The 25,671-nt window shown below is 42.5% G+C and overlaps 1 protein-coding gene across 1 annotated transcript in view; it reads left to right on the top strand.

The window, feature by feature from the left end:
- The window catches only part of LOC143301895 (uncharacterized), a 28,876-nt gene extending 3,690 nt beyond the window's left edge, over positions 1-25,186 (top strand). The window contains exons 3-11 of the mRNA XM_076616325.1: positions 355-389; positions 8,149-8,248; positions 9,578-9,684; positions 11,541-11,631; positions 12,142-12,396; positions 15,880-15,974; positions 18,317-18,395; positions 23,216-23,397; positions 25,065-25,186. Of these exons, the coding sequence (XP_076472440.1) occupies positions 355-389; positions 8,149-8,248; positions 9,578-9,684; positions 11,541-11,631; positions 12,142-12,396; positions 15,880-15,974; positions 18,317-18,395; positions 23,216-23,397; positions 25,065-25,137 (1,017 nt within the window). The 3' untranslated portion in view covers positions 25,138-25,186. The remainder of the gene's footprint in view (positions 1-354; positions 390-8,148; positions 8,249-9,577; positions 9,685-11,540; positions 11,632-12,141; positions 12,397-15,879; positions 15,975-18,316; positions 18,396-23,215; positions 23,398-25,064) is intronic.
- The last annotated feature ends 485 nt before the right edge of the window (positions 25,187-25,671 follow it).

The raw sequence follows: 25,671 nt of genomic DNA, 5'->3' as shown, positions 1-25,671 counted from the left end.
AAGCGCGCTCACGCATCATCATCATCATCATCTCTCTCTCTCTCTCTCTCTCTCTCTCTCTCTCTCTCTCTCTCTCTCTCTCTCTCTCTCTCTCTCCTATATTTTTTTCTTTTTTTCCCCTTTTTTTTCATTGATGGCTTGATGTAAAAAAGCAAATGTTGCTTATTCAATTTACCATCATGAAATAAAATCTTAACTGTTTCTCTCTTTCTCTCTCTAAGCCGCCCCCCATTCCACCCCACCCCCCTCCTTCTCACTTTTCCACTTTATTTCTCAGTTCTGACAGTTTTTCTCTCAACATTTGTGTCCAGTGTTTTTGAAAAGTCATTATCGGAAACTGTGTGTGTGTTTCAGGGTTCCGGTATGCCTGTGAAGATGGGAATTAACGGGTATGAATCAGTGACACCACTGACCTCTCTCTCTCTCTCTCTCTCTCTCTCTCTCTCTCTCTCTCTCTCTCTCCCCGCCCCCTCCCCCCGACCCCCGCATTTCCACTCTCTCTCTCTCTCAGTCTCGGTTTTCATGAATTTTCGCAAACTTCTTGGGTTAAACATTGACAGTAATCTTGCTTGGTCAGATCATGTCTCTTCTTTATCGGAGTAGTTATCGAACTAAAAATATTTCAGCTTAGTCGAGTAAAAAATATTTTCTTAATCAACATACACGAAAATTGTTATTTTATGCTCGAATTCTTTTCTTCTTTTTTTTCTTTTTTTTTTTTTCTTTTTTTTTTATCAAAGTAGCTATCGAACTAAAATATATTTCAGTTCAGCTGAGTAAAACATTTTCATGGTCAACATAAACGAAAATTTTTATTTTATGCTTATATGTACAATAGATATTGACCATGCCTCAACATGGCTTAGCGAGTAAGAACTACTTAAAAACTATAGAAAGTTTGTACCAAACGTTCTATCAAACTAGCTTAAATTCTTGTCTGTGCACATTTATGTTTGTGAGAAATTCACAGCAAGAAACATTCGAGGGAAAATACCATATCATGATATACCTTTCGCCTAAGAACTGATCTGTATATGTCATCACTTAGGTATTCGGGTAATGACTTATACTGTTATAGATCGAAATCACTGATTAGCTAAAAGATCGAAATAGTTTATCCTCTTCTAAGAAAGCTTACCAAAGGTACTTATTCGAAAATTTATGAACAGATAAATGCTTCTCATGCATTCTGCTTGAAAACAAATAATGGTTTTGCTCTCTCTCTCTCTCTCTCTCTCTCTGTCTGTCTGTCTGTCTGTCTCTCTCTCTGTCTCTGTCTCTTCCATTTTCTTCCCACCTGATCTTTTTCCCTCTTCTTCCGGCCCCCTGTCTCGTCCCCTCATCTATCTGCATAGTCCATGCTCATCAGAAGTGCATGATTTATGTTGTGAAATTCTCTTTTGCTTTTAATGACTTTTTGAGTGCCCAATTTCTGCTTATTTGACAATTTTGAATTTTGCCCATTTTGGTGTCACCTTTAGGTGTTGGGTTTTTTTAATGACATGATTTACAGTTTTGCGAGTTGATAATTATTGGGTTGTTTTTTTGTTGTTGTTGTTGTTGTTTTTTAAACAAATAACGTGATTTTGTCTGAATTGTTCTTTTGAAATGATCACTTGATCTGTTTCTCAGTGTCTTCAGTTAGAATTATGATTATGATCTCGTCAAGTTGATTGTGTTTTCCTTTCTTTCAACTAATGCCCCTGTCTTTCTCTGCTGTCCTTTTTTCCTTGTTTTGTTATTTTTCTTTATTCCCCCTACCCCTCCTGCTCCTCCTTCGTTTTCTTCTTCTACTACTACTTTCTACTTGGTTTGATTTTTTGGAGGGGTGTTATTGTTTCAAGGGATTTGTGTGTGTGTGGTTTTTGTTTTTTGTTGTTGTTGGCTTGTTTGTTTTTGTTGTTGTTGTTGTTTGTTTGTTTTGTTTTTTAGGGCATGGTGAAAAGAAGCTTGTAGCTTATCATTTTACCCTCAATGAAACATTACAGTTCGAGCTCTCTCTCTCTCTCTCTCTCTCTCTCTCTCTCTCTCTCTCTCTCTCTCTCTCTCTCTCTCTCTCCTCTCTCTCTCTTCCCTCTATCTCTCTTTCTCCTCTCTCTTTATTCTCTCTCTCTTTCTCTCCTCTCTTTCTCCTCTCTCTCTCTTCTCTCTCTCTTTCTTCTCTCTCTTTCTCTCCTCTCTCCTCTCTCTCTTCTCTCTCTCTCTCCTCTTTCTCCTCTCTCTCTTTCTTTTCTCTCTCTCTCTTATCTCTTTTTTCTTCTCTCTCTCTTTCTTCTCTTTCTCCTCTCTCTTTCTCCTCTCTTTCTCTATCTCTTTCTCCTCTCTCTCTCTCTCTCTCTCTCTCTCTCTCTCTCTCTTTCTCCCTCTCTTTCTCCTCTCTCTCTCTCTCTCTCTCTCTCTCTCTCTCCTTTTCGCCCCTCTCTCTCTCTCTCTCCAAATGATTTGATATACGGGGAAACAATCAGATATCCTATCTATATAAATTCAGTTATAAAAGCATTAAGTATTGGTTAAAGTTACTGAGAATGCATGTCTCGACTGCCTCACAAACCCTATAAAATGTTATTTGATCTTGATGCGCGTGGCAAAAGAAACTGGGCTACAAGTATTCGCTGTAAACTGTTTATGTTTGGATTTGGGTATGTATGGCTTAGAGGGGATTGATGAGTTTCTTCGGACTTTTTATTAAGCTTTTGCCACTTCTGATGACACGATTACTTTATTGAGTTTAGTTAAATAGGTGTGTGTTATTTATCTGCTGTGTACTACTTAGCTAAGTGTATACTGCATGACAAAGTATGATATTTGTCTTGCTTATTTTATACTATTTTTTCTTCTCAAATATGTTTTTTTTTCTGACACCCTCTCATGAGGGGCAATGGCCTATATATGAATAAACCATTCATTCATTCATTCTCTCTCCCTCTCTGTCTCTGTCTCTCTCTGTGTCTCCCGTCTTATCCCAACTGGGTGTCTGTTTCCCCCTGTCTTTCTTCTCTGTCCCTGTCAGTTCACTCTGTGTCTCACCTCCTTGTCTCTGTCAGGCTGGTTTTCTTATGCGTTGCATCGTAATGCAAGCATCGTTTCTCGAAGTTGCGAAGTGTGATGTTCACACCTGTTGTTGTTAGAAATGAAGCTATGAGGCTGATCCTTGGAACAACAAAAGACACGCCCACAGAAACCATGCGATACCTGCTTGACCTTCCTTCAGTGCAGGCCAGAAACACGTTAGAACAGGTTAAGACCTACTTCAAAGCATTAGAAAACCCTCAAAATCCACTGCATGACGCAGTCAAAGAACCAAAAGGCAGCCGTCTAGGACGAGGAAGATCATTGATGGGGCAAGCAGAAGACACAATCCAGCTGGTATGCCGACTACAAGACCTGAAAGAAACAAAAGAATGGGAGAAAAACCCCGAAAACCTCAACCATTTGTTCAACACAGCCATTTCACCCAATCTAGGAAGATATTGTCGGGAATGGCCAGAGGGCAAAACTGATGCGGAAGTGAAGCTTCTCATAGAAGAAAACAGTAAAGAAGAGCGCATCATCATATACACAGATGGCTCAGTCACCAAAGACCAATCGGGTTGGGGATTCACTGCAAAACAAAATGGAAAAACAATTAGGGAAGAGAATGCTGCCTACAAAGTCATAACCTCCAGCCTAACGATGGAAGTTGAAGCTGTGACACATGCCCTCCAGTGGCTATCATCCATCCATACGCCCGGAAACCAACATGCCGTGATTCTAACCGACTCAATGAACCTCATACAGAAAATTGAAAACGGAATGGGAAGCCCAGAGTGGCATAAGGCAATGCGCAACTTTCAGATTAAAAAACTCACATGGTCATACTGCCCGGGACATGCAGGAGCTGACAGACTTGCTGGTAACGCAACACCAACGAGCGGCCTACATCTAGGAAAATCGGAAATACTCAGAAAAGTCAAAGAATATCAAAAAGAACAGGTACAAGGCCATCACACCATCGATCGCCTCAAAGAAAAAAAAGCAGAGAGAGGGAGCGGCCGTAAGTCTAACATGAAAGGTAGAGCACGATGCTTTGCAAATCAAACAAATATCGGCATCATTTCCAAACCAACATTGCGCAAACTTCTTTAAAACGGAACAGTCTCTGTGGGCTTTTCCAAATACAATAGACTGAGAAACACACTAGACGCCACGTTCTTGGCATCAGAGATCTTTTCCCATCCCTCTTGCGGCCAATCAGTGGCAGCCTCTGTGCGTGTATGTGTGTGTTTGTGTGTATGTGTGTGGGTCTGTGTATTTGAATGCGTTTGTGTATGCGCGAGGGTGTAAGTGTACACAAGTGTCAGGAGAGTTCTGTGCACGTGCGTATGTGTGTGTGTGTGTGTGAGGAGGGGAGGGCCTGGGGGGGGGGGGGGGGGGGGGGTAGAGGATGAGGTATGTGAGTGTATGCATGCCTACACTGTGGGAGCAACGGGATATTGGAACGTGCGGGTGTGTATATATATATCTATATGTGTGTGGGGGATATGGGCGTATGTGTGTGTGCTTGTACAAGTAAGTGTTCATCTGTGTGTGTGTGTGTGTGTGTGTGCCGTGGAAGCTGCGATACGTAGCCTAGAAATGAGTGTGTGGAGGAGGGGGGGTAGAGGAGGTGCAGGGTAATGTGTGTGTGTTGGGGCTCATGTACGTTTATGTGTATTTGACTGTGCTTTCATATCTGTGAAACTGCATGTTTGGTGCATATCTGTTATGCATGTGTGGGTGTATGTGTGAATGTGTGTCTTCATGTTTTACATTTATTTGCTTATTTATCATCATTGTTTTCTTATTTATTTATTTATTTATTATTATTATCATTATTATTACTACCTTTTTTATATTATAATTATTATTTATTTATGTATTTATTTATTCATTTACTTATTTATGTACGCTTATAGTTGACTTCATCAAGTTTTTACGCCTTATACATATTATTAGTAGTGGTAGTAGGTGTTTTTTTTGTTGTGGTTTTTTGTTGTTGTTGTTGTTTTCATCACTTATTCACCTTTTTTTTCTCAAGGCCTGACTAAGCGCGGTGGGTTACGCTGCTGGTCAGGCATCTGCTTGGCAGATGTGGTGTAGCGTATATGGATTTGTCCGAACGCAGTGACGCCTCCTTGAGCTACTGAAACTGAAACTATGTTATTGTTGTTGTTGTTGTTGTTCTTCTTCTTCTTCTTCTTCTCTCTCTCTCTCTCTCTCTCTCTCTCTCTCTCTCTCTCTCTCTCTCTCTCTTTCTCCTCTCTCTTTCTCTCTCCCTTTCTCTTCTCTTCTCTCTCTCTCTTTCTCTCTCTCTCCTCTCTTTCTTCTCTCTCTCTCTTTCTCCCCTCTCTCTTTCTCCTCTCTCTCTTTCTCCTCTTTTTGTCCCCCCTCTCTCTCTTTCTCCTCTCTCCTTCTCTCTCTCTTTCTCCAAAAGTGGTTTCAGACTGAGCCTTCGTTACTCTCCCCTTGTCCGATGTGCGGTCATTTAAGGGAGGATGAATTACATTTTTTTGTTTAGTTGTAAAGCTTATGACGATATTCGAGAAAAATGTGTTGTATTTAAAACAAATTTAGCAAAGAATGAAGATATTTTTGGAGTGCTTAATCTAAATCAGGAAACTTCACTACAGTCACTTGCAAAATATATTGCCGAAGCGAATAACATGCGACGAAAAAAGCAACAATAATAAAATAGTATCAGGTGTTGTTCATTGTGAAAATTAAAATCTGTGTTGTCATTCTTATATGGAAAATATTTATGTTATACATTTATATATGTTTTTGTTTTTATTTCTCACTACATGCCATTACTTTGAATGGATGGTCGAACTGCACTTTGTTGCACAGATTGATTGATTTCGTTTTGGTTTTGGTTTTCATCAATATTATTATTATTGATGCATGTTGTTATTTGTATTATGAACCCCCATGTCATTAGGGCTGTAAAGCTATTGACACTAAAGTGTTCAGTGTTCTCTCTTTCTCCTCTCTCTCTCTCTCTGTCTCTCTCTTTCTCCTCTCTCTCTTTCTCTCTCTCTTTCTCATCTCTTTCTCCTCTCCTCTCACTCTCGCTCTTTCTTTATCTCCTCTTTCTCTCTCTTTCTCCTCTCTTTCTTGTCTCTCTCTCTCTCTCTCTCTCTCTCTCTCTCTCTCTCTCTCTCTCTCTCTCTCTCTTCTAATCGGCAGTGTTTAGAGATTTAACTACTCGTGTAAACGAAGCTATTGTGTGCGCTGAGTCGAGGTTGTCAACAGTAATTCATATGCATAGTTGTGTTATGATGTATTGTGGTGCCATCACATATATAGGATAATAGATGTGCGTGGTGTTATTTCGTATTTAAATTTCTCAGAGCTGTAATGTAGCATACTTACTCGTAGACTTCAAGCTCCAGTACAATATGAAAATGGAATTGTAGCCTTACTTGGTTACTGTGCTAATAACTGGGACGGGCGTGAGATGTGGTAATATTAATATTTTGTTTATCGTGTGATAGAGTTGTGACTAAACCTTGCTGTGGGAAGTTTATCATGTGACAGAGTTGTGATTATACGTTGCTATGGAAAGTTTATCATGTGACAGAGTTGTGATTATCCGTTGCTATGGGAAATTTATCACGTGACAGAGTTTTGATTATACGTTGCTATGGGAAGTTTATCACGTGACAGAGTTGTGATTATACGTTGCTGTGGGCAGTTTATCACGTAACAGAGTTGTGATTATACGTTGCTATGGGAAGTTTATCACGTGACAGAGTTGTGACTATACGTTGCTATGGGAAGTTTATCATGTGACAGAGTTGTGACTATACGTTGTTATGGGAAATTTATCACGTGACAGAGTTGTGATTATACGTTGCTATGGGAAGTTTATCATGTGTCAAGAGTTGTGATTATATGTTGCTATGGGAAATTTATCACGTGACAGAGTTGTGATTATACGTTGCTATGGGAAATTTATCACGTGACAGAGTTGTGACTATACGTTGCTATGGGAAGTTTATCACGTGACAGTTGTGATTATACGTTGCTATGGGAAATTTATCACGTGACAGAGTTGTGATTATACGTTGTTTGGGGAAGTTTATCACGTGACAGAGTTGTGACTATACGTTGCTATGGGAAGTTTATCACGTGACAGAGTTGTGATTATACGTTGCTGTGGGAAGTTTATCATGTGACAGAGTTGTGACTATACGTTGTTATGGGAAGTTTATCACGTGACAGAGTTGTGACTATACGTTGCTATGGGAAATTTATCACGTGACAGAGTTGTGATTATACGTTGCTATGGGAAGTTTATCATGTGTCAAGAGTTGTGATTATATGTTGCTATGGGAAATTTATCACGTGACAGAGTTGTGATTATACGTTGCTATGGGAAATTTATCACGTGACAGAGTTGTGACTATACGTTGCTATGGGAAGTTTATCACGTGACAGAGTTGTGACTATACGTTGCTATGGGAAGTTTATCATGTGACAGAGTTGTGACCATACGTTGCTATGGGAAGTTTATCATGTGACAGAGTTGTGACTATACGTTGCTATGGGAAGTTTATCATGTGACAGAGTTGTGACTATACCTTGCTATGGAAAGTTTATCATGTGATAGAGTTTTGACTATATGTTGCTATGGGAAGTAGTTTATCATGTGATAGAGTTTTGACTATATGTTGCTATGGGAAGTTTATCACGTGACAGAGTTGTGACTGTACGTTGCTATGGGAAGTGTATCATGTGACAGAGTTGTGACTATACGTTGCTATGGGAAGTTTATCATGTGATAGAGTTGTGACTATACGTTGCTATGGGAAGTTTATCATGTGATAGAGTTGTGACTATACCTTGCTATGGAAAGTTTATCATGTGATAGAGTTTTGACTATACGTTGCTATGGGAAGTTTATCATGTGATATAGAGTTGTGACTATACCTTGCTTGTGGGAAGTTGACTTTGCGATGGGAAGTTTATCCTGTGATAGTGTTTTGACTATACCTTGCTATAGGAAGTGTATCATGTGATAAGAGTTGTGACTGTACCTTGCTATGTAATTCGTGTGTTGTTGTTGTTGTTGTTGTCATTGTGTGTGTGTGTGTGTGTGTGTGTGTGTGTGTGTGTGTGTGTGTGCAGCTTCGGCCGTATAGGACGATTGGTGATGAGAGCGGCCCTCACGAAGCCCAACGTGGTGGTTGTGGCCGTCAATGATCCTTTCATCGATCTCGAGTACATGGTCAGTGATACAGATTTCTGTGCATAAAATGTATGGGCAGTATTGTACACATAATACGCGCGCACACACAAACAACACACAAACACTCAGACACACAAACACAACACACTGACACTCACACACACACACACACACACACACACACACACACACACACACACACACACGGACACAGATACTGCATTGGTAACTCGGCAGAGGTTTTTTTGCTGGCGGCAATGTTGGTGCACAATGGAAGCGATATTGTCGTGAATAGATTTATGTCCTGTTTTCAGGTTAGTTTTGGGTTTTCGTTGTTTTTTGTTTGTTTTTTCGGTTTTTTGTTTGTTTGTTTGTTTTTGTTTTGACTCATGTTTGGGTTAATTCATTCCAAAAATTGATAAACATTTTGTCACCTCACTTTTGTCCAGCCAAGCGTGCCATACTTTTGTACTGCGTTCACACAGAACAGTGTGTTCGCTTTCTGTTGGGAGTGATGATGATGATATGGATACATGTGTGTGTCTATATATATATATATATATATATATATATATATATATATATATACTCTGTTTTAATGTTTGATAAATTTACGTGTTTAAATTAACAAAAACAGATTTAAATTAAATACAAAAAAGGGAATTCACGACTTGAAATTCACCAATCAGTTACACCCAAAAATTGCAACAGGTAGCAGCAAGTCGCCCATTTCAGTTTCTGACCACAACAATGTACCATACAAACACGCGGAGCAGAACGACTACCCAACACTGGAATCACTTCAAAGCTTTTACTGACTTTGACGAGCGTGGTTATGTAGAGCGTTCCTTACTCCAAATCCAGTGAGCAGCAAATAACTTGACAGCATCCGATTACAAAGTCATTCCAGTAAACATACAAACATGAGACAGCTTCCTTTGCCTTCTGCTTCGGAAAGTCAACAGTCACGCGACTTAGGGGGTATGGTGCATCGCGCGAATCAAAAACCTTATTCCAACAAAATTGCCGAAGAATTAAAAAAAAAAGTGTATATATATATATATATATATATATATATATATATGTATATATATATTTATAAAGAGATATCGGGGGGGGAGGGGGGGGGGGACCAACATTTATAGAATGCTGAATTTCAGCGGACTTTCACAAAGTAAAGAGTAGACGGTAAAGAAGGGGGGAAAAAGAATCAAAGCAGTCATTTCAGATTCAAAATCTGTTTTGGCTACACTACTCAGATTGAAAGTCCAGCGCTTTAATCGTGCTTTGAACAGGGTAGTTTGTGTGTGTGTGTGTGCGTGCTTGCGTGCGTGTGTCACTCTGTGTGTGTGTGTGTGTGTTTGGCAGGTCTACATGTTCACATATGACTCAACTCACGGACGCTACAAAGGCACTGTGGAAATGAAAGATAAACATTTGTACGTTGATGGCAAGAAGATCTCTGTCCACAACGAGTAAGTCCATAAAATTAGAATGTCTCCTTTTCAGACACGTTTTGACATGCATGCATGCACACGCGTACGCACGAACATTCTTTTCTCGATCTGTTCCCATTTCTGTCTTTCTGTTTGTTAATGAGTCTGTGTGTGTGTGTGTGTGTGTCTGTCTCTCTCTCTCTCTCTCTCTCTGTCTCTCTCTCTCTCTCTCTGACTCTGTCGGTTTGTCTGTCTAGCTGACTCGTTTTCTGTTTCTGTCTATTTGACTTTGTACCTCTCTCTCTCTCTCTCTCTCTCTCTCTCTCTCTCTCTCTCTCTCTCTCTCTCTCTCTCTCTCTCTCTCTCTCTAACCCGGTCGGTCGGTCTGTCTAGCTGACTCGCTTTCTGTTTCTCTCTCTCTCTCTCTCTCTCTCTCTCTCTCTCTCTCTCCTTCCTTCCTTCCTTCCTTCCTTCCCATACTCTCCCAGTCTGTCAGTGCTTGCACACACACACACACACTCTCTCTCTCTCTCTCTCTCTCTCTCTCTCTCTTTCTCTCTCTCTCTCTCTCTAACCCGGTCTGTCGGTCTGTCTAGCTGACTCACTTTCTGTCTCTCTCTCTCTCTCTCTCTCTCTCTCTCTCTCTCTCTCTCTAAACCGGTCGGTCGGTCTGTCTAGCTGACTCGCTTTCTGTTTCTCTCTCTCTCTCTCCTTCCTTCCCATACTCTCCCAGTCTGTCATTGCTTGCACACACACACACACACACACACACACACACACACACACACACACACACACACACACACACACACACACACACTACCTTCCTGATACAGTTATAGCTGTGAAGTGAAAGGTTTGTTATTCCTGAAATACCGCCTTCCTGATACAGTTACCTGTAAAGTGAAAGTGAAAGGTTTATAACGCCTGTTACACAGCCTTCCTGATACAGTTACAGCTGAAAAGTGAAAGGTTTATAATGCCTGTTACAAAGCCTTCTATGTTGTGGTTATGGTTGTCCAAGTTTTTGGCAATGAAGCGGAAGTTTCATGTAGGACAATCTTCTATCGTGCAATCTCCATGTTAATGATAAAAGTTGTGCAGTTAAATCATTTATCTAAGAAATCTGAGCTGTGGCTTTTCCCATTCTTTAGTTTTAAAATAACCATTGGGTAATCGACCGGTACCCCGATGCAGTGTCTGCATGATCAGATTTGACATATCCTCTGATTCGAGGACAAAATCTGCTTTGTTTCAAAGGAGATGCCCTTCTACCATGTAAAGCGCTCGACAAATTGGTTATTTTCACGACAAACATCTGTCAAATTAAGTCGTGTCGTCATGTTCTCTCTCGACGCTGTCTATTCCTTTTGGAGTTGTTAATATTGCTTTAATTATCATAATCTAAACAAGGGTCGAGGACGATGTTTCCAGTCACCCACTAACAGAACAGCGTGATTCTCATTCTCCTTTTTTTTTTGTTTAAGCATAGTGAGATTGGGTGAGGATTTAGGATGTCCGGTAAGCATGATGAGATGGTGGGAGGATTCAGGATGTCTGTTTAACTCTCTCCATACGAACGGCGAAAGAGACGACGTTAACAGCGTTTCACCCCAATTACCATCATCAAAATATTGCAAGCGGAAGGCTCTTACACTGAAGAGGTGAATGTTGACAAAGAATACCACAATTCTGACGACGGAAGCTAAAGGTTGGGTCATTCAGACACCCACTGGACATCCGAGGGGTCTGTGTAGAGGAGAAGAGAGGACTGGCCGTACTGAGTGAGTTAAGCATAGTGAGATTGGGTGAGGATTTAGGATGTCCGGTAAGCATGATGAGATGGTGGGAGGATGCAGGATGTCCGTGTGACTCCGGTTGGCGTGGGCTTGCAGGAAGGACCCAGCAGCCATCCCGTGGGGCAAGGAGGGGGTGGACTATGTGGTGGAGTCCACTGGCTGCTTCACAAGCATGGAAAAGGCCAGCGTCAGTCTCTTTTTCTCTCTCTTGACTATGTGTCCGTGTTGTGTGTGTGTGTGTGTGTGTGTGCGTGCGTGCGTGTTGTTTTTTTGCGCGTGCGCGTGCATGTTTGTTTTTTTTTGCGCGTGCGCGTGCATGTGTATATGTGTGTGTGTGAGCACGTGCGAATGACGGTTGTAACCTAGGCTCACTTTGTTCAAACACGTGTGTGTGTGTATGTATATATATATATATGTGTGTGTGTGTGTGTGTGTGTGTGTGCTATGGAGAGTTGTAAGGACATTGAGCAAAACGTTTAGCCTTAGGGCTTATTTAGAGTACACGATATCTGTCACGTTAGTCAGCGTGTGTCTAGACTTGAAGCTGCAGTACAATGTGAAAATGGAACTGTAACCTTAGTCAGTTACTGTGCCGTGAACTGGGACGGACGTGGGACGTAGCAATGTTAACATTTTGTTGAAAGGAAGTTTATCGTGTGTGAAAATGAATTCTCCGTTGGTGTTGGTGTCGCGTCAGGCCCACATGAAGGGCGGCGCCAAGAAAGTGATCATCTCCGCCCCGTCTCCGGACGCGCCCATGTTCGTGATGGGGGTCAATCATACCACCTACACCAAGGACAAGACGGTGGTTAGCAACGCCTCCTGCACCACCAACTGCCTGGCGCCCCTAGCCAAGGTCATCCACGACAAGTTCGGCATCGAGGAGGCGCTGATGACCACCGTACACTCCACCACCGCCACGCAGAGAACCGTGGACGGACCTTCACATAAGGTGAGGAGAAGCAGGGGGTGAGGAGGGAGGGGGAGGGATGTCGGATGGAGGGTTGTAGTGGTGGTAGAGGAGGTTGTGGAAGCTGGCATCTTCTTCTTCTTCTTCTTCGTTCGTGGACTGCAACTCCCACGTTCACTCGTATATACACGAGTGGACTTTTACGTATATGACCGTTTTTACCCCGCTATGTAGGCTGCCATACTTCGTTTTCGGGGACGTGTATACTGGGTAAGTTCGTATTTTCATCACCCACCGAACGCTGAAATGGATTACAGGATCTTTAACGTGCGTATTTGATCATCGAATACACACACGAAGGGAGTTCAGGAGTAAGCAGGTCTACACATCTGTTGACCTGGGAGATCGGAAAAATCGCCACCCTTTACCCACCAGACGCCGTTACCGAGACTCGAACCCGGGACCCTCAGATTGAAAGACCAGCTCTTTAACCATTCGGCTATTGTGCCTGCCTGAAAGTCGACAAGACAGGGCAAGAAAAAGCAGACAGACAAATAACTGTGAGTGAATGGATGGGTATTGATGTCAAGAAAAGAGAGAAGCAGAGAAAAGTATATGTGCAGAAAAAAAGGGGGAAAAAACAACAACTTAAAAGACAAGAGAGAGAAGAAAAAAGGAAATAAAAGACAAGGGAAAAAAAAAGAAAATAATGATAAAAAGACCAAGTGGGAACGAAATTCATCAGTATTTATTTGTTTGTTTATTTATTCATTTATCAAGACGTCTTGCCATTGCACATATTCTTGAAGCTCTATGGCAGTCCGCAAGACCGAGGGGGTTACCGTGCATATACAGTGTATTTTGCTTTGCCTGTTCTGCAGCTTGAAACACCATTTTTTAATCTTCATATTCAAATATTGCAAGTCCTGATGCCCTAAGTCCAATTCTTATAACTAGTTTTCTTTTGTGCTTCTCTGTTGAAAGAATATGCTCTGTGGCTTGCAAAATGCTTTCTCCCATGTCTTGGAGGAATGTCTAAACGTTTTTGACTGCTGTTGAACAACTTCATCCTCAAAGGTGGGGGTTTCTGTGTCAGTTCTGAAGCATTTTATAGCAGTCACCGTGCTGTGGGCTTAGGTCCTCATAAAATTTGCCCATGCATTATAGGAAGTCTGCAGATTTCAGCAGTCACCATCTAACTATATCTTGACTGATGCTTCTCTAACTGAATCTGCAGCCGTTTGTATTAGAAATACAGATCAAAGTCGATTCTTCAACATTTATAATGCAGTCTGGGACTTCCTCACCCTTTGATGGGAGATTGCTTCACATTTGCTCTTTCTTGACGCCATTTCTACTGTATTCTTTTACCATGACCAGGCTCACTTTAACAGATACACAAAATAAATGTAAATGTGGAATCATGATACCAAAAACTGTTCACTAGTTAATCATTAACAGCAAACAAGAGCACAATATGAAGTCATCGCACATATTACATTCTTGAAATTTTTGCTGTTTGAGGATAGAGTTGAACAAAATTTGTTACATTTAGAAACATCAAGTTGGCCTCACGATGGCCTCACAGATAACCTCCAAGATGCTAAATCGTGTGGCTTCATTTAGGAAACAACTGTAAAATAATTGCAGAACACTGTAAATACGTTTAAAACCAGTCTGCTTTATTCTTGTGAGTGTTAGGGGGGAAGTGGTAGGTGCTGGGTGGGTAAACTTCATTTTCCTGACTAATATCGCTCATTTGCACGATATATACAATGTATTTTGGACGAAAGTTCTTCAAATCAGTGTTTATTGCATTATGAAGCAGGGGAACATGACATATGGAAATGTTAGCCACAGAAACCACACGATTTTTGCGACTCAAAGGCGATTCCTGGCAAAACAGCATTTTGGGGGTAGGGGAAGCAACTCGACCAGTGTGACTCCCCAAATAGGGTCAAATGTTCATCCAAACGTACTTAAATGATTTCTAGAAGACCCCAGTAGGTCTCTGTATAAAAGAAATTTCGAAAAAAAAATTATATTGAAGTGATGAAATAAAACTACAGGACAGTTTTACGTTAATTTTTCGAAGATTTGATAGTAGGCCAATACAAGCCTTATTTGTGAAGGAATGAATAAAGATATTTCAATTCTAATTATTTGTCCGTATAGAAAAGACCCCACTGAAAAAGAAAACACATAATATATGGTGATTTCATTTATATAAATATGATTTATGGTGGTTTGAATTTGAGCTTGTCTTAATTTCATTGAACGGGGCGCGAGAGGATACCCTTGTGCCAAGGACAGTAACTCTGAGTGCATCCCAGTTTTTTTCTTGGGAACATGTAAAAATGAGTTCAGTAGACCCCGAAGATCAATTCAAGGCTAGTGTACATCACTGCGGGGGGCAAGGGGGGGGGGGGGGTACACGGTAACCCCCTTGGCTTTGCGGACTATGAGCTCAACAAGAGCATAATAGATAAGCAACAAAACGTCCTCATTAACAAGGTAAGCAGCAGAACATTTTCTTTATTAATGCGGGTAATATATATATATATATATATATATATATGTGTGTGTGTGTGTGTGTGTGTGTGTGTGTGTGTGATTTTGTGATAGTCGTGTCCGACAATGACCATCAGAACAGCAGGGGAGGTAACTGCTGTCCCGACTATCTGGGCTAGAATTTGATTATAACGGGGAGTGTCTTGCCCAAGTTACATCCCCACTCTCTCGGCCGAGAGGGTTTTCGAACAGTCAGAGTGGGGATTGTTCCCAAAGGCCAGCTAGCCCCAAGGCTGCAGCACTAAAAGCCAGTGAAATTTTGCCTCCCAGTTTAGAGTCATAGTCCTTTACAATTGACTAAGCTGTAAATGATTTCCCATTGCAATGGAGAAACCATTGCTCATACAGCTCTCACTTTGCTGTTGGCCCAACTGTAAACTTGTGTCATAGTACAGTAAATTTCCTTACTTACAGTAACTAAATGACAAATGACCTTGTTCTCCACACCCCATGATTGCCACCTTCCCATGGTGGGTGGAGGTGAGAGGTGAGGTGGGGGGGGGGGGGACTTGTGTGACTCAGGGCCCCCTAGAGCTATGCTGGTTGGAGCTAATGCCCCTGAGGCCCAACCCAGGCTACATCATTTTGACCCTTTTTCACACACTGTTCTTTCAGTAGGTCTTCGGTTCAAGGAGGCCCATACCCGTGCCAGAGCCATCGCCCAGTGGAGTGCGTAGCGTCTATCCTCGGTCGGAGACCAAGCTCTAAGCGCTTTACAATCACGGAGTCATTTGCACAACAGGCTGCCTACCTAGGTAGAGCCGACTGACGGCTGCCATTTGGGGCGCTCGTCATTCGTTTCCTGTATCATTCAATCATGTTTCAGCTACACACACATACACACTCATGCAGACTTGTTACATTCTGCGTACATGACCGTTTCGGTCACTTACCTCGCCATTTTGGCAGCCATGCTCCGTTTTCGGGGGTTGTGATGATGATGTGTCTGTTCAGGACTGGCGAGGTGGTCGTGGAGCCGCCCAGAACATCATTCCCTCCACCACTGGGGCAGCCAAGGCCGTGGGCAAAGTCATCCCGGACCTCAACGGGTATACCCACACAGCCAACACTTATTCTAAGTGCATGATTATGCGTTCCCACTCGGGAAGTATTGAAACACGTCTCTCTTTTTCTTTTGCAAATTTCCCAGACCCTAGCAATTAACAGATGACAGTATAATACTGTTCTTTTTTTTTCATGTTGGGTTTTCTTTGGGGGGTTTTTCGGTTACCTACTTATCGATTTCTTTAATGGGGCAGTTTCTATACATTTTGATAATCACTTTCAAATGTATTTGACGATAGAGTGCCCCTTGTGTAACAGTACTTACGTGTAACATAGATTTTGCATATATATAAATGTTACATTCAAACATGAAATTGATATAAGATAAAAAAAATAAAAAAAAGAAGACAAAATTCTGAAAAGTGTGAATACTGGTTTTCCATCTGACCACAGCTGGGGAGCAGGCAGTGTACTGTTTATGGTAAGTTCAAACAAAGATGTGCATAAACACTGCAATTCCCCTTGAATGAATTCGAATAAAGATCAATGGTGAAGGTTCATTTTTTCGCAACTGAAGCATAAAAAAAAGAAAGAAAAGAAAAGGAAAAAAAGAAAGCAATATTTTAACACACCATTATTAGAACGAGAGGATGAAATGTACATATATTCAAATATAATGATGTGTAATCATTTTACTTCTTTGCACTTTCATACTTTTGTATTCATTTGTGTACTTGACTGTTATTTGTTTATCTTGCATCTTGCATCGACAGAATCAGGAAAAGCAGTTCTTTTTTCATAATAATAATAATGATAATAATAATCAGTATTTATATGGCGCTGAATCTTGTGCAGAGACAAATCAAAGCGCTTTCACACCAGTCATTCACACGCATGCATAACTCTAAACTTGAGAAACCCAATACAAGGGGGCGTCGGGGGTAGGGGGGGAGGCTATTTTTGGAAGAGGTGGGTTTTAAGGCCAGACTTGAAAGAGCTGAGTGCGGAGACCTGACGAAGAGAATGAGGAAGTTCATTCCAATTGCAAGGTCCAGAGACAGAGAAAGATCGGCGGCGGACAGTGGAGTGTTTGAATTTGGGTATGCGTAAACAGAGTGGAACCGAAGCCGATCGTAGAGAGCGAGATGGGGTGTAGAGGTGAAGACAGCCACAGAGATAGGGAGGGGCAGATTTGTGAATACATTCATAACACAGAGATGAAAGTAACCTTCGAAAACTAAGTCGAAACTTTCGGTGATTTGTGTCATGAGAAGAATGCAGCGGCAGCTTTCACTTTGAAGGGAGAGTTGGGTTGTTGTTTTTTTTAAGTCTGGCTCCGCAACTCAGCAGTTATTGTCATCCTTTGAGAGGAAGTGGGGTGGTAGTGGCGGGGAGGGTGTTAGTAGGTGGTGTTTTTTGGGGCGGGGGTTGGTGGGTGGGGGAGGGTTGTTGTTGTTTTGTATGTTAAATCACAACAGACACTTTGAACGCCACCGAAGTGACTCGGCAGAAATGCAGCATCTTTTGTGACAAGTGGCTTCATGGCGATCACCCACTTCATGGGTGGAGTGATGGCCTAGAGGTAACGCGTCAGCCTAGGAAGCGAGAGAATCTGAGCGCACTGGTTCGAATCACTGCTCAGCCGCCGATATTTTCTCCCCCTCCACTAGACCTTGAGTGATGGTCTGGACGCTAGTCATTCGGATGAGACGATAAACCGAGGTCCCGTGTTCAGCATGCACGTAGCGCATGTAAAAGAACCCACGGCAGCAAAAGGGTTGTTCCTGGCAAAATTCTGTCGAAAAATCCACTTCGATACGAAAAACAAATAAAACTGCACGCAGGTAAAAAATACACACAAAAAAAGAAAAAAAAAAGGGTGGCGCTGTAAGTGTAGCGACGCGCTCTCCCTGGGGAGAGCAGCCCGAATTTCACACAGAGAAATCTGTTGTGATAAAAAGAAATACAAATACAAATACACAAATGTAATAATGTCTCCCTGAGAACTGTTGCGCACAGGGCCTACAGCAGATGCTTCTGTGTGTGGCGGGGAGGGCTGGGGGGAGGGGGGCGGGGGGGACTCGGAAGAAGAGGCGTGAAGATAAAACAACCAAATGGGCAGAGAAGATGAAGCATCAAACAAACAAACAAAAAGCAAAAACAAACAATAAAAACAAAAAAGAAAAACAAAAAAACCCAACAAACAGCAACAACAAAAAGAACGAGAAAAAAAACCCATCTTACATGGCATACAGTTTCACTCCCTAAAACCTGTTCTGATAATGGCAAAATGCTTACAGGGTGTGAGTGACAAATGTGGAACATTGGTTCTGGATTGTGTGTGTGTGTGTGTGCGTGTGCGTGTGTGTATTTTCTGCCCGCACAGCAAACTGACAGGGATGGCATTCCGTGTACCTACACCGGATGTGTCTGTTGTTGACCTTACTGCCAAGCTGAAGACTGGGGTCAGTGGCTTTTTGTGCTCTTCATTTGTGTCTTACAATATTGACATTGTGATGTGCCATACTCAGAGAGGCCACCTGTTTCGGTTTCGCCGTATTTTGTTACGCTTGATCGCAGTTTGTTCCGACGTTACACCAACGTCAGAATTGTTTCGACGAGTTCATTTTTGACTACATAGCAAGGTCACATGATTTCCTATCGTAACGTTACTCGGACACTCTAGACCTATCGATCACGAGGCCAGGGCAGTCACTACTAACTTTGGTCTCACTTGATGATGCTCAGCTAATCGTGTGTGTGTTTACATTCAAACAGCATTGAGTGGACCAATCAGCTTAATCATAGCAATTACAGTAAAATGTACGTATGCTAATATGGCTCGGAGTCCGAGTGTTCCTGCCAAATTGAAAATGTTCCTACTAAATTTCCTGATTGTTCCTACAAACAGTTGACAGGAGTTGGCATTTCTGTGTAATACTGTACTCTGCTGTGTTGTACTGTGCTGTGCTGTGCTGTGTCGTGTTGTGCTGTGCTGTGTTGTGGTGTTTGGCCTTGACCTTGTCCACCTTGTTCTCAGTCTTGATCATTTTCTTTTACATCTGTATTGAAACTGTGATGGACATTAATTGCCTCTGGTTCTGCATAATTATTTAGATGCATTTATTTCTCATGTGGAAAAAATCTGTGTTCACGATTTATTGATTGCTTGCCTTCTGTCGTACCGTTCTGCGCTGTGCTGCTCTGGTGTGCACCGTACTGTGCTGAAATGCGCTTTTCTTTCTTTTTTTTTTTTTTTTTTTTGACTCACTTGTGTAAACAAAGTGAGTCTATGTTTTAACCCGGTGTTCGGTTGTCTGTGTGTGTGTGTCTGTGTTTCTGTGTGTCCGTGGTAAACTTTAACACTGACATTTTCTCTGCAAATACTTTGTCAGTTGACACCAAATTTGGCATAAAAATAGGAAAAATTCAGTTCTTTCCAGTCATCTTGTTTAAAACAATATTGCACCTATGGGATGGGCACAAAAAAAATTAAATAAAAAAAGAAGCCTAATATTATATACAAACTGCATTTACTGTTATTTCTTCTTTTTTTATTCTCTAAACTAGGCACTTTGACCTCTTATTCTGACACAACAACAAGAGGAGTCATTATTATCATTTTTTGTTCAAACAGGAACTTCTTTTGCTAAGCATGGAATTTTTATTTAGTTTGCAAACGTTTTGGTGCAGATAGTAAAAAGGGGAAATTACTCTGTAATTAATGCTAGGGGACTTAATTTATCACGAGTGAGTCTTGAAGGCTTTGCCTCTCTTGTTTTTTTTTTGTTTGTTTTTTGTTTTTTTGTTTTTTTACAGTACTGTTATGGCATTGTGTTCCAGGGGAAAGTGCTGCATTTCACTGCACCGTTCTGTGTTCTACTCTTCTGTCTTGTTTTGAACTGGTATAAGGCTACACTGAGACTGCACTGTAGTGTACTGTAGTGTCAGTACTATACTAGACTGGGCTGTACTCGGCTGTTCTGTGCTTGATGGTGTTAGTTTTATATAAGGTCAAGGCGTCTGTTGTGTACTTTATATCAATGGTTTTATGCTCAGGTCATGTATCTGTTCTGTACTTTATTGCAGTGGCTTTATGCCCAGGAAAGGCATCTGCTCTCTACGTTATCGTTTTAGTTTTATATACAGGTCAGTGCATCTGTTCTGTACTTTACTGCGTTGGTTTTATGCTCAGATCGGGTATCTGTTCTGTACACTGTTGTGGTGGCTTTATGCACAGGAAAGGCATCTGTTCTGTGCTTTATTATAATAGCATTATAGACAGGTCAGGCATCTGTTCTGTACTTTATAGGAATGGCATTATAGACAGGTCAGGCATCTGTTCTGTATTTCTTGTAATGACTATGCACAGGAAAGACATCTGTTCTATACTTCCTTGGAATGACTTTATGCACAGGAAAGGCATCTGTTCTGTACTTCCTTGTAATGAGTTTATGCACAGGAAAGGCATCTGTTCTATACTTCCTTGTAATGGCTTTATGCACAGGAAAGGCATCTGTTCTATACTTCCTTGTAATGACTTTATGCACAGGAAAGGCATCTGTTCTATACTGCCTTGTAATGAGTTAATGCACAGGAAAGGCATCTGTTCTATACTTCCTTGCAATGACTTTATGCTCAGGAAAGGCATCTGTTCTGTACTTTCTTGTAATGAGTTAATGCACAGGAAAGGCATCTGTTCTGTACTTCCTTGTAATGAGTTAATGCACAGGAAAGGCATCTGTTCTGTACTTTATTGTAATGGATTTATGCACAGATCAGGCATCTGTCAGTCAGATGTTGGCGTGCATGTCATAGACCGGTGCGGCCTTCCTGGCAAATACACTGTGTGGTGCCTACAGTCCATGCTGATACCTAAGCTCTTGCGGTCTCTCCTGATATATGATATCAGCTGTAGCACAGTCGAGTCGATTGAGGCAAAGATCAACAAGTACACACGCAAATGGCTTGGTATCCCACCTGGTCTCACTGACGTAGCACTCGCCAAGCAAAGCTGAGTCTACCTCTGAAGTCCCTAGTCGAAGAATACAAGGTACGGAAGGAAGGTAGGGAAGGCAAGACTTCTCAGCATCCTCGAAGGTTCTGGTGACAGTTCTGTGAGATCCAACCAACCCAAGCTGAAGACTGGCAGAAAATGGAAAGTCAGGGAGGCAGTCAGTGCAGCGAAAGAAAGCCTTGAAACGAAGGAAATGATAGGACACACCCAAACCAACAGACAGGGCCTGGGATCGACAAAGATGGAATGGTGGTCCAAGGCAAGGGGGAAAGCAAAAAAAGACGTGATCATACAGGAGATCAGTAAGGAATAGGATGATAAAAGAGTCCAGATGGAAGTCCAGCAAGGCCAACAGGGGCAGTGGACAATATGGAAAAATGCACCCCAAAGGAGCCTCAGCTGGAGCGACATGTGGAACATGGCCCCTCTGAGGATCAGATTCATCCTAAGATGTCCTTCCCTCGAATACAAACTTGGTGAAATGGGGAAAAGCAGATGACCTGGCGTGCCCACTCTGCCATGGCAAACAAACAGTGGAACATGTCCTCAGCTCATGCAAAGCAGCGTTGAGCCAAGGACAGTACACATGGAGGCACTACCAAGTGCTAAAAAGAAATTGCACACGTGGTATCCACTGTCCACGGAGCACCCACACCACCAGAAGTTCCAGTAGAGTTCCTCTCTGCAGAAAGCAGTAAAGTCTGGCCAGGAACAGCAGTAACATCCAGAGCATGGAAACGTGGGCATCTTGATGGTGCCGAAGATTGGGAATGCACAGTTGACTAACCAGAGGGGAATAAACACCCGGAAATCATCAGCAAGAGCGGCATGAGACCTGACAATAGTACCCCACCCCAAGGCAACGAAACAAGTGATTCTGATTGAGTTCACTGTACCATACAAAAGCAGAATGGAGGAAGCCCACATCTACAAGACGGAGAAGTTTGCTGATCTAGCCAGCAGCCTGAGAGAATCTGGCTTCGAAGCCAAAGTCCTCGCCAGAGAGACTGGTGCAAGAGGGTTTGTGGGCGCATCTGCCTACAGCCTCGTGAAACAGCTGTCGATTTCTGGCAGAGAGAGGACATGGGCTTTCAAGGCAATGGCAGAAGCAGCAGAAAAGAGTTCCAGCTGGATCTGGTCGAGGAGAAATGAAAGTAAACTTCATAAGGATTAGATTTCCCAACTCGGACTAGGCGTACGATGTGGTTAAAACATCTGCCAGAAAAGGTGACTCAGTCCTGAAGTGGCGGCCACCCTAGAAGCGAGGGTTTGAACATGCTGAGGACCAGGGAAAAAGAAGAAAAAAAAAGCGGCAATACAAGGACATCCAGGAGTCATGGCCTGGGTGCGGCCCGGCCCCCTTAAAGTGTAAGGAGTTAAGGGCCGAAACACTTGAGAGGGGGTGCTTCTTCTCTGAAGACCTTGTACTGTCAAGCTCTCCCAAGAGTTTCTTATCTTATCACTTATCACTAATGGATTTATGCACAGACCAGGCATCTGTCAGTCAGATGTTGTTGTTAAGCATACATGTCCCAGTTCGAACGCTTTGAGGCCTTCTTGAGAAAGAAAAAAGGACAGCAACAGGTGAGGGTTGTGTTGTGTTGTGTTGTGTTGTGTTGTGTTGTGCTGTGCTGTGCTGTGTTGTGTTGTGCTGTGTTGTGCTGTGTTGTGTTGTGCTGTGTTGTGCTGTGTTGTGCTGTGCTGTGTTGTGCTGTGCTGTGTTGTGCTGTGTTGTGTTGTGCTGTGTTGTGCTGTGTTGTGCTGTGCTGTGTTGTGCTGTGCTGTATTGTGTTGTGCTGTGTTGTGTTGTGCTGTGCAGACTAACTACGATGCCAAAAGGGACACCAACAAGTGATGGCTGTGCTGTGCTGTGCTGTGCTGTATTGTGTTGTGCTGTGCTGTGTTGTGCTGTGCTGTGTTGTGCTGTGCTGTATTGTGTTGTGCTGTGTTGTGCTGTGCAGACTAACTACGATGCCAAAAGGGACACCAACAAGTGATGGCTGTGCTGTGCTGTGCTGTATTGTGTTGTGCTGTGTTGTGTTGTGCTGTGTTGTGTTGTGTTGTGCAGACTAACTACGATGCCAAAAGGGACACCAACAAGTGATGGCTGTGCTGTGTTGTGTTGTGCAGACTAACATATGATCCCAAAAAGGACAGCAACAAGTGAAGGCTATGTTGTGTTGTGGTGTGGTGTAGTGTTGTGTTGTGCAGACTAACTATGATGCTAGAAATGACAGCAACAAGTGAAGGCTGTGTTGTGTTGTGCAGACTAACTACGACGCCATCAGGTCCGCGATAAAGGAAGCGGTGGCGGGGCCCATGAAGGGAATCATGGACTACACAGAGGACATGGTAGTGTCCACCGATCTGCTGGGCGACAGCCACAGCAGCATCTTTGATGCCAAGGCCGGCATTCAGCTGAGTGAGAAGTTCGTCAAGCTCATCTCCTGGTAGGTTCACCCTCTCCCTCCACTGCTAGCTGACAGTAGTGTTGCCTGTCGGGGAAGGGCTAAGCTAGGTGTCGGCTTACTGAGATCCGAAGAGAGTTCACAGGTCTGGATGGTCAGACAGCGTTTCTGTTATTCTGAACTTCTTCCTCCTGGGTTTTCTTGCGTCACTTTTGGCGCAGCATGAGCAGGTACGCCACTTATATGAGTGCACAAAAGTGGAATTTTGCACTTATTAATCATGCATCGCTGATCTCTTTTCACTATGGCTGTACAGGCCATGGGTTACAAAGGCGGGGAATGGGGAAGGGGGCCAGAGTTATGATTTGTTTGTCGTCTGGCTACCCATGGTGGATATTAATAATAATTTTTTTTTAAAGTCAAAGGTCACGAGTCAAAGGTCAAGATCAAAATGCAGCATGTTAAAGGGGTGAGGGAACGGAAGATGGGTGTTGAGGGAGGGGGGGAGGTTTCAACTCAGAAACACCATAAAGCGTAGGTCTTTGCATTCGGTATTCAACCAAAACTGGATCGAGTTTCAGTTTTCAAGTCAGCGGCCAGTGCATGCGATCTGATCCGCATCCACGCTAGATTTGCCTAAACACGAGGAGGAATGTGGCAGAATGGTTAAAACGCTCATCAACCAGTGTGCAGTGTCCGTGAGGGTGTGGGTTCGATTCCCGCTCTCGCCCTGTCTCCCTTGTTTGACTGGAACATTACACTGAGCGTCTTAGCCATTCGGAGGAGACGGTAAACCGAGTGTACAGCACGCATTTGGCGCACTGAAATAAAAGAACCCATGGCGAGAAAAGTGTTGTCCACACGCAGAATGTTTTTGAAAAAAATTCATTCTGATAGGTTGACAAAGTTACATGCAGTTTCAGCTTCAGTTTCAGTAGCTCAAGGAGGCGTCACTGCGTTCGGACAAATCCATATACGCTACACCACATCTGCCAAGCAGATGCCTGACCAGCAGCGTAACCCAACGCGCTTAGTCAGGCCTTGAGAAAAAAAAAAGGGGGGGGGGATAAATAATAGATAAATACATAAAAAAAGAACTACTACTACTAATAATAATATGTATAAGGCGCAAAAACTTGATGAAGTCAACTATAAGCGTACATTTTAAAAAAGTAGTAAAAATAATAATAATAATAATAATAAAATTGACATGCACGCACTGTAGGCCCAACAAGTGCGTTGGGTTATGCTGCTGGTCAGGCACCTGCGTAGCAGATGTGGTGTAGCGAATATGGATTTGTCCTTGAGTATCTGAAACTGAAGCCCATCAAAGCTTTGCGGAGAGTCGATGGAGGAGCGACAGTGTGTGACAGGTGAGGACATTGAGAACATCGGGTTGTTTGTCAGGGAAAGAGCCAGCCGCTCCTGTTGTTTTATCATGATTGTTGCTGTTATCATTATTGTTATTATTCGTCGTCATCATCATCTTCACCATTGTTGATTTATCCATATATTCAAATAACCAAAATGAATACACCATAGATGTGTTATTTATTGTTATTGTTATCATTATTGTGTTATCTTTTTTCATTATCATTAGGAGGACATCATGTTCATCATCGTCAGTGTCATCATCGTCTCCTCCATGATGATGGAAGATGATGATGATCATCATCGGTATTATCATCGATGTCCTGTTGTTGTTGAAGGTACGACAACGAGTGGGGCTACAGCAACCGTGTGGTGGAGCTGATCATGCACATGGCTTCTGTGGACGGCTAGAGGGACCAGCCCCAACCAACCTCACCCCGTCCTTCCAAGACACCCCCCCCCACCCCGACCCCTACCCCCTAACAGCGCTGGGAGACGTTAGTTTTTTCTTGTTGGTTTGGGTTACTGGTCTCCTTCACACACACACACACACACACACACACACACAGCCCGCTGTTTGCAACTGAGATTCGCCTGTGAGATACCATTCCAGGGATAGTTATCCACTTTACATTACAGCCGAATGCTGGCTATTCTATATAAAATGTTTTGTAGACGCAGTAGTTATCGTCTAAACCCAGTTTGATTTTGAAAAAAGAAGAAGAATAAAGGACTCGTTTTCTCATCTACTTTAATTTGTTTTGTGTGCGTCGGTGTGTTTGTGGATGAGCGTGCAGTGTGTGTGCATGTGTGTTTGCGTGTGTATGGCTGCTTGCTTGATCGCTTTCATAGATTTCTGACATATAAAATAATGATGTACACAAACACTAGGTCACAGACATACGTTTTTTTCAATGAATGATTGATAAGGATACTTATATAGCG

The sequence above is a fragment of the Babylonia areolata genome, chromosome 28 (assembly GCF_041734735.1).
Source record: "Babylonia areolata isolate BAREFJ2019XMU chromosome 28, ASM4173473v1, whole genome shotgun sequence".
Classification (NCBI taxonomy): domain Eukaryota; kingdom Metazoa; phylum Mollusca; class Gastropoda; order Neogastropoda; family Buccinidae; genus Babylonia; species Babylonia areolata.
The sequence above is the reverse complement of the archived record's forward strand: the minus strand, read 5'-3'. Positions and strand labels throughout refer to the sequence as shown.